This window comes from Octopus bimaculoides, chromosome 5 (genome assembly GCF_046866305.1).
Source record: "Octopus bimaculoides isolate indiv1 chromosome 5, ASM4686630v1, whole genome shotgun sequence".
NCBI classification, from domain to species: domain Eukaryota; kingdom Metazoa; phylum Mollusca; class Cephalopoda; order Octopoda; family Octopodidae; genus Octopus; species Octopus bimaculoides.
Genome location: NC_142932.1, coordinates 46,804,230 through 46,818,347, shown reverse-complemented (window position 1 = coordinate 46,818,347; position 14,118 = coordinate 46,804,230). Strand labels below are relative to the sequence as shown.

Below are 14,118 nucleotides of genomic sequence, written 5' to 3'. Positions count from 1 at the left end.
TCCACCTGTCCCCTTCATCTCTTCTTTGGTCTACCTCGCTTTCTTGGTCCATTTACCTCAAACTCAAGCACCCTCCTCAGAACATATAGTAAATAATAAATAATTATAGTAAGGAAAGGTGTACAAAATAAAATCTTTAGTTTATCATATTATATCCTTAGTACTATCTAAACATGATTTTATGTTCCATTATCCAGTTATGACCAACACTTTTTGACACAATTGCCAATATAATCAAATTAAAATAAAGTTGAAATTAAAAACAGATATTAAAACTAAATCAAAAAGGTCATCCTTTGTCATCACATTCAACAACTTTATTTTATTATTAATTGGAGTATTACTTTTTCTTCACTCCTAACCTTATGATTATTTTGTATTATGTAATGGCTAAATGTCCGAGGAAATTTTTGGTTACACTGAATAACAATTTCATTTGCTTAATGATAAATTGCAGTCAGCTATTAAGATCTCAAGTGCTTTTTGTATACATAGAAGACAATCCTTCCTGTCCTCTTTGCATATTAACAGAATTTAAGATAGACCGTACCAGGTTATAATCTATTCCTTTAGATTTTAGACTGAATATATTCAACCATAGAGATTGAGTTCTTAAGTTTTACATTAGAGAAGGAATAATAGTATATCTATATACATAGAACAGAGTTTGTGTGTGTGTGTCTGTGTGTGGTGCGTATGTTCCTTATGGATTCAAAAACTGAGTTACTGATTTTGACGTATGAGGTATCAAAAAATTCAGTAATCTTTTGGCTACCAAATGAAATATGGCTTTTGTGCAACAACTCTTTTATACCTCAAAAAAACCTCAAAAACAAGGTCGGGTTGCACAATTTTGAGGTCATTTTCGGGCAATATTTGGATTTGCTTCTAATCTACGTTGCCAATTTTAATATTTGTAGTGTCAAAAGATGCAGCATTGTACAAAGAGTAAAAACCCTGTTTGTCAATGGAAAATGACTAAGGAATGCCCAAGGTGCGTTCTCAGGTTTAAATTCAATAAAATTTCCCCAAGGATTAAGCATAGTAAGAGCCTCTATTCATTCAAGTGTGTTAAAGAAGTGAAGCAATGATTAAAACCTTTTGAGTTCTTTTTTTTTTTTGCTTTTAACATTTTTCTCTTTATTCAACCCAATATATACAAAGTTGCTCATTGTTGTTAGTATATATTCATGCCTATTATCTATTCCATAAGACACAAAATTCGTAAGGATTTTGCTACAATCTCCCTATTTTTCACAGTGGTTGAGCATGTATTATAACATAGGTGGTGTGATGGAGAAGACAATAACAACATCGTGCATCTATGCAAGGGCAAATTGAGGTCATATACACACGAGTCCACCCACAATACGTGTCTCTTCATTGGTTGGGATGCACACTGTGTTCACTGATTGGTACAATTTGAAATCAATTTTTCCTTATCAGAGACACGTACCGCAATATCAGTTGATTGTGGTGTTATTGTTACCAATGACCCGGGCAATGCTGGAGTGCATTGTGTGTGGTGCATACTTTCCACTTGACTAAAAAATTGAGTATATATATATATATATATATATATATATATATATATTTATATAATACAATGTGGCTGAAGGTCATAACACTTGGGTAATGCTGGGGTGCATTGCTAGTAAAATATAATTTTCATAAAAAATTGCTATATACTCTATGTAATATTTAATTATAGTTGATTTCTTACAGTGCATTTATAAACTACAGGCATACACTGATCATTTCCTTTTAACAGACATCTATCTTTTATTCTACAGTTACATCACAACTATTGGGAACTGATTAGGATGTAACAAATCAGTATTGTTGTTTAGGGATCTGAATATGTTTCCAAATATAAACAGAAGATTGTACCAAAATGTCTTTTCACAATTATCAATAACTTGATTTTGAACTTGGAATGACTTTGAAACTCTTTCCTTAATTTTTAGAATTATAATCTCATTTGATAAGAATATAAGGAATGCCACAAATGCTGAGGTGCTGTATTGAAAAGGACCTGTTCAATTCAGTTCATATTAGCATGGAAATGTGGACTTAAAAATGATGATGATGATGTGTGTGTGTGCATATGTGTATGTGTGTGTACATAGGAGTGCATATGTATGTGTGTGTGTGTGTGTGTGTGTGTGTGTGTGTGTGTTGTGTGTGTATGTATATATGTATGTATTCATGTATTGTCAGCCTCACCATCATCAACTATTTCTATTTATTGATACCCATATGCCTTATTTTCTTTATTTTACTCATATTCAACCAATTCCAGGCCTAGTCGCATAAAATATTCCTTGTATTACCTTTATCTTAAGTTATTTATGCTCTACTGAGTTTTGTCTATCTGCAAATATATATTTGAAATTGCCAAGCTATATATATATATATATATATATATATATATATATATATATATATATATATATGTATGTATGTATGTATATGTATACATATTTGCATGTATGTTATATCTGCTTATATATATATGTTATATATATATATATATGTATGTTATATCTGCTTATATATATATATATATATATATATATATATATATATATATATATATATATATATATATATATATATATAAAATGTATAACAAGCAAAAATGCTAGTTGTAAAATCTCTTTAAGAGATCAACACAGTAGTTGTACTGATAAGTAATATTTGTAGTCACTTCGAACGGACAGCCATGTTTAAGTGGCTATGAATATTACTTATATATATATATATATATATATATATATATATATATATATATATATATATATATATATATATATATATGTTGTACATATGTATGCTATATATATATATGTATGTGTATATATATATATGTATATATGTATGTATATGTATGCTATATATATATATATATATATATATATATATATGTATGTATGTATGTTATATATGTGTATATATGTATGCTAAATATATATAAATGTAGTCAATGAAATCTATTTCAGAGGCTGTAGCAAACATGGATGATGATTATATCATGATTGACATATATGAAAACATTCATGATGAACTGAGGGCTGTAACCAAAAAACTTGGAAAGGCACAAAAGAAGGTATTTATGATGCTTCCTTAGTTAATTAGGAAACTATTTCATTTGGGAAGACAAATGTTATTAACCAGAAGGGTAACCTGCAAATAGAAAATTTATCGTGGCAATGGCTGTTGTTGTTGAGATGGTACTGGTTGTGATAGCGCTAGTGGTTGTGGTTGTGATGGTGATATAATTGGTGATAAAAGTAATCACCATATGATCAACATCTGTCTCTTTCTTATTCATATATTACTGAATTTAGCCACAAATTTATATTAAGAAAATTCCAAAAGCTAAATACTCTTAAGCTAATTATGTAATTAATCACTTCTCATTATAATTATATGATTATATAATCTTTATTTTGCTATCTTTTAATTAGCATTTCACATGATTTTCATTTCATTCACATTTATTAGTTAGTATGATGAGAGATGCTAGTGCCCAAAACTATTCAGGATGTTTTATTCGATTAAGGCAGTTAATGTTCAGTTTGAATTGTCACATATAAATAGACAAAGAAGAAAAAGAGTGTGACTAAAGTGGTCTTCATACATACTGTCGTGGGGAAGAATTATCGTGGAAATCTTTTAGAATGTGATCTGGGAGATGTTACCTTATTTGGAGAGAAGACAGGATGCAGAGGGACTGGTATGGGACTGCCAGTGATTGAGAGCACTGTTGGACCCAGTTGGCTCTACACAAGATAACGTCTCTGGGACCACTACCTGGAATGACCCCAGCCTCATCAAGCAAGAGAATGAATGAAGCAAGCAAGCAAGCAAGCAAGAAGACAGAGTCACATGTAGAATTAGAATGAAGTGACATTGAATAAGTAATGACCATTAGTGTTGTTGTGTAAGAGACTGGGCAAAGATAAAATTTGCTGGTGGATCACATAATGAGAAGGCATCAGGAAAAGACCTTACAATTGGCTACTGGTAAAAGACATGAATTTTTTATAGAAAACCATTTGTTCAAACGTTTTAAAAAACTATCGTAAACCAGAGAGAGCCATGAAGCTACCTTGCCATATTGTAAATGAAACTTGTGGCTAAGGGTGCATACACTGTCTCTACAGAGGACTATAGGCCCTTAGGAGCTAAAATCTCTTTTAAATTACTGCCAGGTGTCTTATTAATGTATACATGCACTTAACATCAGAAATATACTTATATTTATTCCAGGTTGTCTTTCCTGCGGGTGGCATTGTATATTGTTTTAGTAACATCATATCACATTAGAACATAGTACCTTGATGACATTTTGGGGAATATGTTCATCATATCTATAATATCTTCTACAAAAAATGCTACTTAAGCACAGGTTTTGGTTGCTTCATGAATGTTTAAGTGCTTTACTGTCTTTTTTGTTTAGCATGTATTTTGTAGCTACCTTCTGCTTTTAGAATGCCACAACATAACTTTCAAATTGTAACACAATGTATCAATCACATCTTCAAGAGAGGCTACACTACCTGTTGATATTAGCATCATACTCAAGTTTATGCGAAATATAGCCATGCTTAAACTTTTTTTAGTTTTTGTTGTGGCTCACTACTTGTTCAGCTGGTCTGGTGTTGCATGGAACTCTTGATCTGTAAAATGTTGTTCCCTTCACTTTTGAGCACTTGGTTGATATACTTGTTTCTGCCACACTTATTTTGCAGATTCTGTCTGAGTGACTTCTCAAAATACTTACATGATACCTAGACTGATATTAAGCTTCTTTCTTGCGATGTGGAGCCTGCTGATATCATTGTTTATAAGGATGCTTCTTGATGTCTCAATGCAAACCCAAATTCGTATAGCTGTATCACTGCCTCCGCTTGAAAGTTACAGTCCCTCATGTATATTGACTCAACTCTATGCACCAAGTGATACAATGTACACAAATACAAGCATACACTCACACGCAGCATCATAGCCGGAAGTTATAATAAAAGACACCCAAGATATAATATAGTGGGATGAAAGCTTGTTGTTCCTGATTGCAAAACAAACCTCTTAACCACTTGCCCATTCCTGTATCCTGTATCACACATTATTACGTGATTTATCTCTTTCTCTTTACTTGTTAATTCATTTTACAACCATTTTTCTATGTTGGCATGGGTTGGATGAAAACTCATTAACATTTCTTCTTAAGATAAGAGGTTCTTCCCATCATCAGGCCTTACCTGTTTTATGAGTAGGGTTTTGTTTTTAAATTCCACTAGTTTTTGGAAGCTCACAGTTACATAAGGAACAAAGATAGGACATAAGTTTTCTGGCTCAAACAGTGCTATTGTATTTATATATTTTCATTCAGCCATTGTTGACCCAGAGTTGCATGAAAGACTCAACATGCTTCTGCTATTTATTGTTCATGATGATTGTAACCCTATCTACCTACACTGACCAATTGCAGGTTTGATGGGTTGCTCTGATGGTTCAGAGATTATCGTTGGCCTGTAAAAGCTTGGTAAAATTTGAACTCTAAACACAAAGAACCATAAGTACTGCAGTGTTTTTGTCCAATGTTCTATTTTATCAATCCACTGCCCTGGATTGGTAATTACTTATCAACTCCAAAAGGATGAAATGCAATATTGACTTATATGTGTATGGGTAGCACATGTGTGTATATATGTGCATATATATATAGAGAATCTAGTTAAGTTATTTACAGTTGTGGCCTTTGGATTATACATTTATTGTCCTTAATGAATTGAGCTTGGTCTTGTATTTTCTCAAGCTTCCTCATATATCAGATTTCGCAGAATAGCGACCTTAAATATTTCAATTGCTATTCAGCCTGATAAATTTATGATAATCATAGACTTTCCATAGGTCCCCTTTTAGCCTCAAATCAGAAGTAGTCTGCATATAAGGTAAGTGCATATATATATTTAATATATGGATGTATATAAGTGCAGACATAGGTGTGAGGATAAGAATTTTGCTTCACAACAGTGTGATTTGGGGTGCTGTTTCACTACATGTTTTTATTGCACCAGTCCTGATACTTATTGAGCAGACCTCATATATATATATATAACATTTAACATATTCAGTATTTAAATATGAGTTTTATGCCATGGAAACTCAATAATTTCTTAAAAACTAGGATTGCTTAGAGACACAAGGCATGGTATATAAATCTACTAAATTATTATGTTTTCCTGGCATGGATGTATATTAAATGATATAAATGATATTTATTTCTCACTGGATGGACTACATTTTTGTTGATCCTATCTATAACAGAACAGTAAGGAGTGGCTGTGTGGTAAGTAGCTTGCTTATGAATCACATGGTTCTGGGTTCAATCCCACTGCGTGGCACCTTGGGCAAGTGTCTTCTACTATAGCCTCAGGCTGACCAAAGCCTTGTGAGTGGATTTGGTGGACGGAAACTGAAAGAAGCCCATCCTCTATATGTATATATATATATATATATATATATATATATATATATATATATATATATATATGTATGTATGTGTGTGTGTATATGTTTGTGTATCTGTGTTTGTCCCCCCAATATCACTTGACAACCGATGCTGGTGTGTTTACGTCCCCGTAATTTAGCAGTTCCGCAAAAGAGACCTATAGAATAAGTACTAGGCTTACAAAGAATAAGTCCTGGGGTCAATTTGCTTGACTAAAGGCGGTGTTCTAGCATGGCCACAGTCAAATGACTAAAATGAGTAAATGAGTATGTGTGTGTGTGTGTGTGTGTGTGTGTGTGTGTCTGTGTGTGTGTCTGTGTGTGTGTGTATGTGTGTCTATGTGTCTGTCCTAGTGAATGCTTACATTCTGCAATTTGCATAGAAATTGCTGACCTGTGGATAATGATATTTGTTGGTCTTTCCCTGTGAACAAATCGTCTGATACTGCTCCACTTTTGGAGATGAGTGGAATGAAAACTCCCTTATTTGAAACGCATGTAAAAGTTACCAACATGAAGTGCATCTGGCTGGGAAACAATAGCTTGGTTATATGTATTTGTCTGAACCATGCTATCATGGAGAAAAGATGAAAAACAAAAAAAGAAAGAAGAACATAAAGTGAATGAACAAATATACAATGGCTGTGATGATAGAAATCTATTCATAAAATATAGAAATATTAAACTCCCTAAGTTACAAACGGTGCAGTCATTGCAAGTATGCTTCAATGCTTAGACTTTATAAAAATATATTGGAAACACTGAAGATAATTGAAAACTTTCATTTTGACTTGTCTTTTTAATTTATGAATATTTCCTATAATTTATCTTCCAGATTTGAAGTCTACTGACGTTATGAATCAAGTACTTTTAGATCAATTAAGCCATACACTTTGTGCTGGAGTGTAAAATATAAACTGCCTGGGCCATATATTTTACAAATGTGATATAAAACTAAAAGAGTCTTAAAAGTTTAAAATGATAGTGACATGTATATATAGAGGGGTGGGGCCAATAGAGAAGCAGGGAGAAGAATCAACAATATTGTTTTTGTTTTTATTATTTTTATTATTGCTTGCATTATCGTGTTTGTAAAATTAGACATAGCTGATAAAAATTGAATTTACAGTCAATCTTCATTGATCTATAAATGTACTTCAAAGAACAGTCTATAATTTTTGTGAATAAATTATTGATATAAGCCAGGGGAAAATCATAAAATATTAATTTATCTTTACATTTTAAAAATATAATGATATGCATCACAAGAGAGCTTACCTATTATTTATGGGAGATATTAACTGTTAGCAACTAACTTAAATCTTGCTTCATTACACATGGTTGTGTAACAGGTCAGCCAAGTTAAAATTATAAATGCTTCAGATCTACTTCAAATAGTATGTTAGCTGAGGTTTTATGATTATCTAGGTTATCTGGGTTGAAGATCAGCAATAAGATAAGCAGAGATGATATAGAAAAACAGGATCTACATTAGAATTGTTTTGATTAAAGTATTTTAAGCTATATTAAGCAATCAACTTATCAAACTTATCTAATTTCTCTCTAGATTTTGAAAGCATTCAACTGTTAAAGGCTTTATAAAATGGAGACGAATTTGGTAGAACTGTTTTTTTTAAATTCCTTTTTAAATTTTAAATAGCTTCTTTTTTTTTCCATGGTGATATACAAAGGTTGGGTTGGCAAATTTTAATATGCTTTTCATGTAATATGGAAACAGTGCCTAATTTCACCTAAGTAAACTAAATGAAGTGGTGTGAACAATGTGCTTTGTCTATGTTTACACTTAGAGTTAATCAATAGTTTAAATGATTAGGTGAGAGACTCCATTTGTCATCTGGTTTAACAACACTTATCAGCATTTCCAGCAGATTCCACTCTGTTGCAAACCTTTAGGCCAGGTTTTGTGGTTGTTTTTCTTCCTCCCCTTCCAAATATCTCTGAGGCCCTGCAAAAAAAAAAAAAAAAAAAAAAAGGCATGGTAAATGTTCTTTATCCTTTGACCAATTTAAAACTGGTTTTAATTCACTAAACATTTTATTGCCCACATGATGAGAGATAATCACTTTACTAAGTAGTCATACCAGTGGCTGACCCTTTTGGAGATTCAGCTATTTCTGCAGCTATTATTAATTACTAGCTTATTATCGGCTGGCTTTTAAGCTAGCTCCTTGGGCCCAACAATGACACCTCATGCATTGAGCATAAATTAAATTATATTAAACTTGACCAATATTTTTCAAGCAATGAACAATTTTCGTCAAAACAATGATATAATCTGTTAACTTGGAACTTATTGCAAAGCTGCATGATAAACAACATTTTTTGTCTTCCCATTCGGGGGTCAGTACAATTTCTTTTTTCTGTCTAACCTCTTTCTTTCTTTCTCTCTCTCTCTCTCTCTCTCTCTCTCTATCTCTCTCTTTCTGTTGATTGTTTACAACCATAACCACCACCATTGCCACTACAACTACCATGCACACACCATTCAGACTTCTGATGCCACCACCATCAATACCTTTGACTTCGCTGCCTTCCCCTCCACCACCATCACCACTGTCTTTCACATCGCTTACTATCATCTTCATCCCTGACTGCCTTGGCTACTACCACCACCACCATCACCATCACCGTACCTCCACCTCTATCACAACTCATACTATTACTATCACCCCATTACCATTCACAACCGTCAATCTACTCCTCCCCATTTTTATGCCTACTATTACTCTCATCTTATCATGAGGAATAGTGAGAGAGGGGGGTCAAAGTGTGACACACTGAAACACAGAAATATGTTTTGGCATCTATTATTATAGATGAAATTACTACTTTTCCTTTCAAATAAATAAATAGATAAATAAATAAATGCAATATTATTAGAACGAAATGAATGACCAAGTGGACAGACAATAAATCAATATTTCAAAATAATTTTAAATATAACCATAATTCAGTTTTTAGGCTGTGTTCAAATCAGAAACTCTTACCATAAAAGTTTCTAATTTGAAACCAGTCTGTTATTATAAACATATCAAAAAATAAAACATAGTCAGGTACTGAGCTTACGAAAATGTAGTCTAGATATGAATATTGTAAATATGCAAAGAACTGGTCCAGAAAATTATAATCCTATAATTATAATTCTATGGGTGTAATCCTAAGTTGACTGTGATTTACTGGATGTTTGATAATTTCTAGCACATACAGCTAATTGAGAATGAAACTCTGGCTTAAATGCAGTTGTTTATCTATGCTGGAGATAAATGTTGGTATAAACACGGCAATCCCATTTACATAACATCAAAAACTGCATTTCATAAGTTAACTTTCATCTGCATTATCAGAAATTAATGCAGTTCTGATCAGCTTCTGACTATAAAATTTTAAAATTTGAAGTAAAGCCTACAATGGAGAACTGCTCCTGCTTGGGTAGAAGTGTTACTGCTATACAAAGAAAAAAAAAAAAAATCTTAGATTGATTCCAAAAGGTCATCCAGCTTACTGACAAAGACTCAGTGACTGACACACTACCCATTGACACATGATGTTCCCTCACTCTCTATATTCTATACCTACTACAACAATCTTTGTTCATCTGAACAAGTTAGTTACATGTCATCTTTCCCCACAGTTTCCTGATGCAGTTGTCTGTCCTCCTTGTATCACTCCTATGTTCTTGCTCTTATCCAGGCTCTGCATTAACTATGGTACAATGCTATACATTTGTAGAGGAGGAAGATAGTCTCTACATACCTGGTACTTGCTGCATTGACTTGAGAGTGGTGGAAAAAATCCCTGATGCCAGCTGGATTTGAATATATAAAACAAATGGATGTTATCATTCTTGTTACTCCATTACCATGTAGGCACAGAGACAAATATAGTAATAAACAATATGCATTCTACATTGGTGTAGATTTGAAAAGGAACTACTAGTTATGTTAGATGAACAGCTTTAGATGGAAAAAATGGTGAAGATGAGAATAAAAAATGAGTTTAGCTCAAAGTTTTGAAAAGGTGCAAAGTTCACTAAGTCAGAAGGTTTTATGTTAATGGTATGAGATAAACATATGTCAAGAGAATTTATTTATGCAAGAACTGTGTCTAGTTCTCAAAAGAATTCATGGTTGGAAGTAACAAACCATATTGCATAAGTTGATCCAAGATTCCAGTCTTTAGACATTTCTTAAAGCCAATAACAAAAAGGGTGGATACAGAATAAGAAGAAAGAATTTTCATGACTCTCATACAACTGATAATTCTTTATCTATGGTCTAAAAGTGAAATCAACTTTAGAGATAGAGAGAGAGATAGAGAGAGAGAATGAGTGTGTTTCACTGTAGTTTATAGCATTTGTTTCCTTTATAATTTTTAAACATAGTGGAGATAATAAACTAAAATATAGGAGACAAAAGTCTGTAAATCTGCTAAGAAGTCATATTAATAGTCAGTGAATTAACAGTATAATCTAAAATAAGAGAAATATACTTTTATGTCATTGCCATAATTCAGATGACAGTTTGCTTTTTTTATAATTTTTTTGATAGTCATATAAAAGTGATGTGCCTTTTTAATGCAGTCTGTATGAAAGGATTTATGGTTAGATTTTGGTGGAGTTTAGTAGTTAAGCAGGTCAGTTAAATTTTTGAACTATTTGCTTGGTTGACTTATCATAGATTGAGTACATGGCAATTTTAAAGAGTATTTAATTAGCAACTGAAGCAAATTAAAAGTGTGTTCTATCAGTATTATTAGAAAAAAAAAGAAGATAAAAGTGATCAAGAACTTAATGACGATCGAGCTAAAATATAATTAGCTATTTGAGTCTACAGGCAGATGTTTTGCAAATAAAAAAGAAGAGGTTTATTTTCTAGTCTGTATAATGCCATCTTATAATGGACTGGTCATATTTATAGATGAAAAAATAGATTCTAGGCCAATATGGTATACAACAATTTCTGAACTGCAAACTAAAATCTATGGCAATTGTTTTAGAGGGACTTACTTAAGGAAAGAATTTCTCAATGGAATTAAAAGACCATATAGCCAAAAATACTGTATAAGTGTGTTGAAAAACCTAGTCTTTGGTAGAGCCACAAAGCTAATGACAAAAGTGAAAGAATATGATGGTATTGAAGAGAGAAGATTGAGGACCATAGCTAATTACTTAGATCTTTAGAAGAGTACAATCTTCTAAAATAATTTTGGTGTGTGTGCGTAAGACTTGTAATGAAATATCATAATTTCAAGTTTTTTTGTAGTCAAAGTCACATGTTTTTTTTTTTGTAGTCAAAGTCACATGTTTTTTTTTTTGTAGTCAAAGTCACATGTTTTTTCTAGTAGTATTTGAAGTTGTACAGTTTGATTCACTAAACTTATGATCAAAATCATTCTAAAAGACTGAACAACCGTATAGAGTAAGGGACCCCTAAAAACCTTATATGGATCCCTGTTGAGGACCACTTATGTTGAGGTTTCCTTCAACACTTATGCTTTTGATATTTATCATCCATTGATGTAGGTTTGACAATCAGGATGTCACCAAAAAGAAAAAAATAACAAAATAGTACTGCTCTACTACAACAATCTTTAGTGAAAGCATATGGGTTTCAACTTGAAAATACTATTGTTAGGGAAGTTAACACTCATCAGATGATAACAAATGTTATCATATATAGATGTATGCCTCTTCTCTGTATGTAATAAATAAAAAGTCACCATAATCTGATTACACATTTCTGTAATATTAATCTTTGAAAGAAAGAAAAAATACATAGTTGAGTGCTTAAGAAGTTTTCTTTGTCCCTACATAATTCTGGTCTTGACCCACTGTGTGGAACTTTGGGCATCTCAAGATGATCACTGCTTTATGAGTGAGATTTGAGAGACAAACTATGAAGAAGTCCATTTTGTATGTGTGTGTAAAGGTGTGTAGTTTAGTGATTAGGACATTTGACTAATGATCGTAAGGTCGTAAAGTTTGACACCTGATAGCATGTTGTGTCCTCGAGCAAGAGACTTTCTTTCCTATTGCTCCAGTCCACTCCGCTAGCAAAAGTGAGTTGTACCTGTAATTGAAAGGGCCAGCCTTGTCACATTCAGTGCTACGATGAATCTTCCTGAGAACTATGTTAAGGGTACATGTGTCTGTGGAGTGCTAAGCCACTTTCACATTAGTTCCACTAGCAGGCTATTCCACTGATCAGATCAACTGAAACTCACATCATTGCTACTGAAAGAGTGCCAGTTGAAATTGAAACACACATATACACACACACACAAATATGTGTGTGTGTGTGTGTGTGTGTGTGTGTGTGTGTGTGTATGTGTGTGTGCGTGAGTGTATACTGGTGTAAAATCTCTGGCATGTCATGCTGTATCCCTGTAAGTCACAATTTAATTTAGTCATTCAGTAGAGATCAATTAAAATCATTACCAGACTAAAATAATTACTGGGTAAATATGATTTGACAAAACCCCTTCGAAACAGTGCCCCAGCTGCAGTCAGATAATTATATCAATAAAATAATAACAGTTTATTAAAGCTAAATAGTGCAATTCACAGAAGATAACGATTTATAAATTCTTAAATTTCATTTATCCAAATGTTTAGTTAAGCTGACTACAAGGGACTCCTCATAAAAGCTGTCAGATATACTATAAATTGAATACTTCTATACAGATGTACCTGTTGTATTTTAAATAGTCAGTGAAGACAGTTGACCCCTCTCAAAGTATCTTTTATGTAGTCATTGATTACAAAACCATTATCTGTTTTTGTCCCATAAGACCTCAGTATAATTCCTAAAACAAAAATATATTAGGGTGGCTAATATGATATCATCTGGAATGTAGCAAGGTGGCAAACTGGCAGAATCATTAGAATGCTGAACAAAAAAATTGCTTAGCAGCATTTTGTCTATTTTTACATTCAAATTCCACCGTGGTCAACTTTGCCTTTCATCCTGTCAGGGGCTATGAATTAAGTGCCAGTCAAGTGCTGGAGTCAATGTAATAGACTAGCCCCCTTCACCAGTATTTCAGTCCCTTGTGCCTATAGTAGAAAGGATTATCTGGTATGTAGCAGAATCTCAACCAATGACCTATTATTCAGTTATAGGACAGTGAAAAACATTCAGAGTGTGTAGTATTAAAGAATATAAGCAAATAATATTTTAGTTGAAAATTTTAAGACTATACAGAAACATTTTGAAATGGGATAGAGACAAGTTCATAAAATGTATGCAACCAGCAGAACTGTTAGAGAAAGACGATGTAGCTCATACAATTGATTTGAAAGAACAAATGTGTAATTTTTTAATTTTTCATTATATTTATGCAGATAATGAATTGTGCTTAAACAGCAAAATTCTTTTTATCTCCTATGTTAACAGAAATAGCCTATAATCTGTTTTGTCTGTGTCTTTCGTACATGTTTCAGAAAAGAAAATGATAGGCCACTTTAACATCTTAACAATTCACAAGACTGCCATTTATAGGAAATTTCATGTGTCTACATTCAAAATATCTAAACAATTAAAAAAAAAAAAAACCCTCACAGAAAGTATTGATGCTTAG

The 14,118-nt window shown here is 32.6% G+C and overlaps 1 protein-coding gene and 1 long non-coding RNA gene across 4 annotated transcripts in view; one reads left to right on the top strand and one right to left on the bottom strand.

Annotated features, from left to right (window-relative positions):
• The window catches only part of LOC106870492 (osmotic avoidance abnormal protein 3), a 906,658-nt gene that overhangs the window by 700,984 nt on the left and 191,556 nt on the right, over nt 1-14,118 (top strand). For all 3 annotated transcript variants that reach the window (XM_089352196.1, XM_089352197.1, XM_089352198.1), the window contains one exon: nt 3,003-3,109. In XM_089352196.1, the coding sequence (XP_089208322.1) occupies nt 3,003-3,109 (107 nt within the window). The remainder of the gene's footprint in view (nt 1-3,002; nt 3,110-14,118) is intronic.
• The window catches only part of LOC106870493 (uncharacterized), a 43,302-nt gene continuing 36,348 nt past the window's right edge, over nt 7,165-14,118 (bottom strand). The window contains exons 2-3 of the long non-coding RNA XR_001409531.3: nt 10,294-10,345; nt 7,165-8,485 (exon numbers count right to left, since the gene is read on the bottom strand). This is a non-coding gene — a long non-coding RNA (uncharacterized LOC106870493). The remainder of the gene's footprint in view (nt 8,486-10,293; nt 10,346-14,118) is intronic.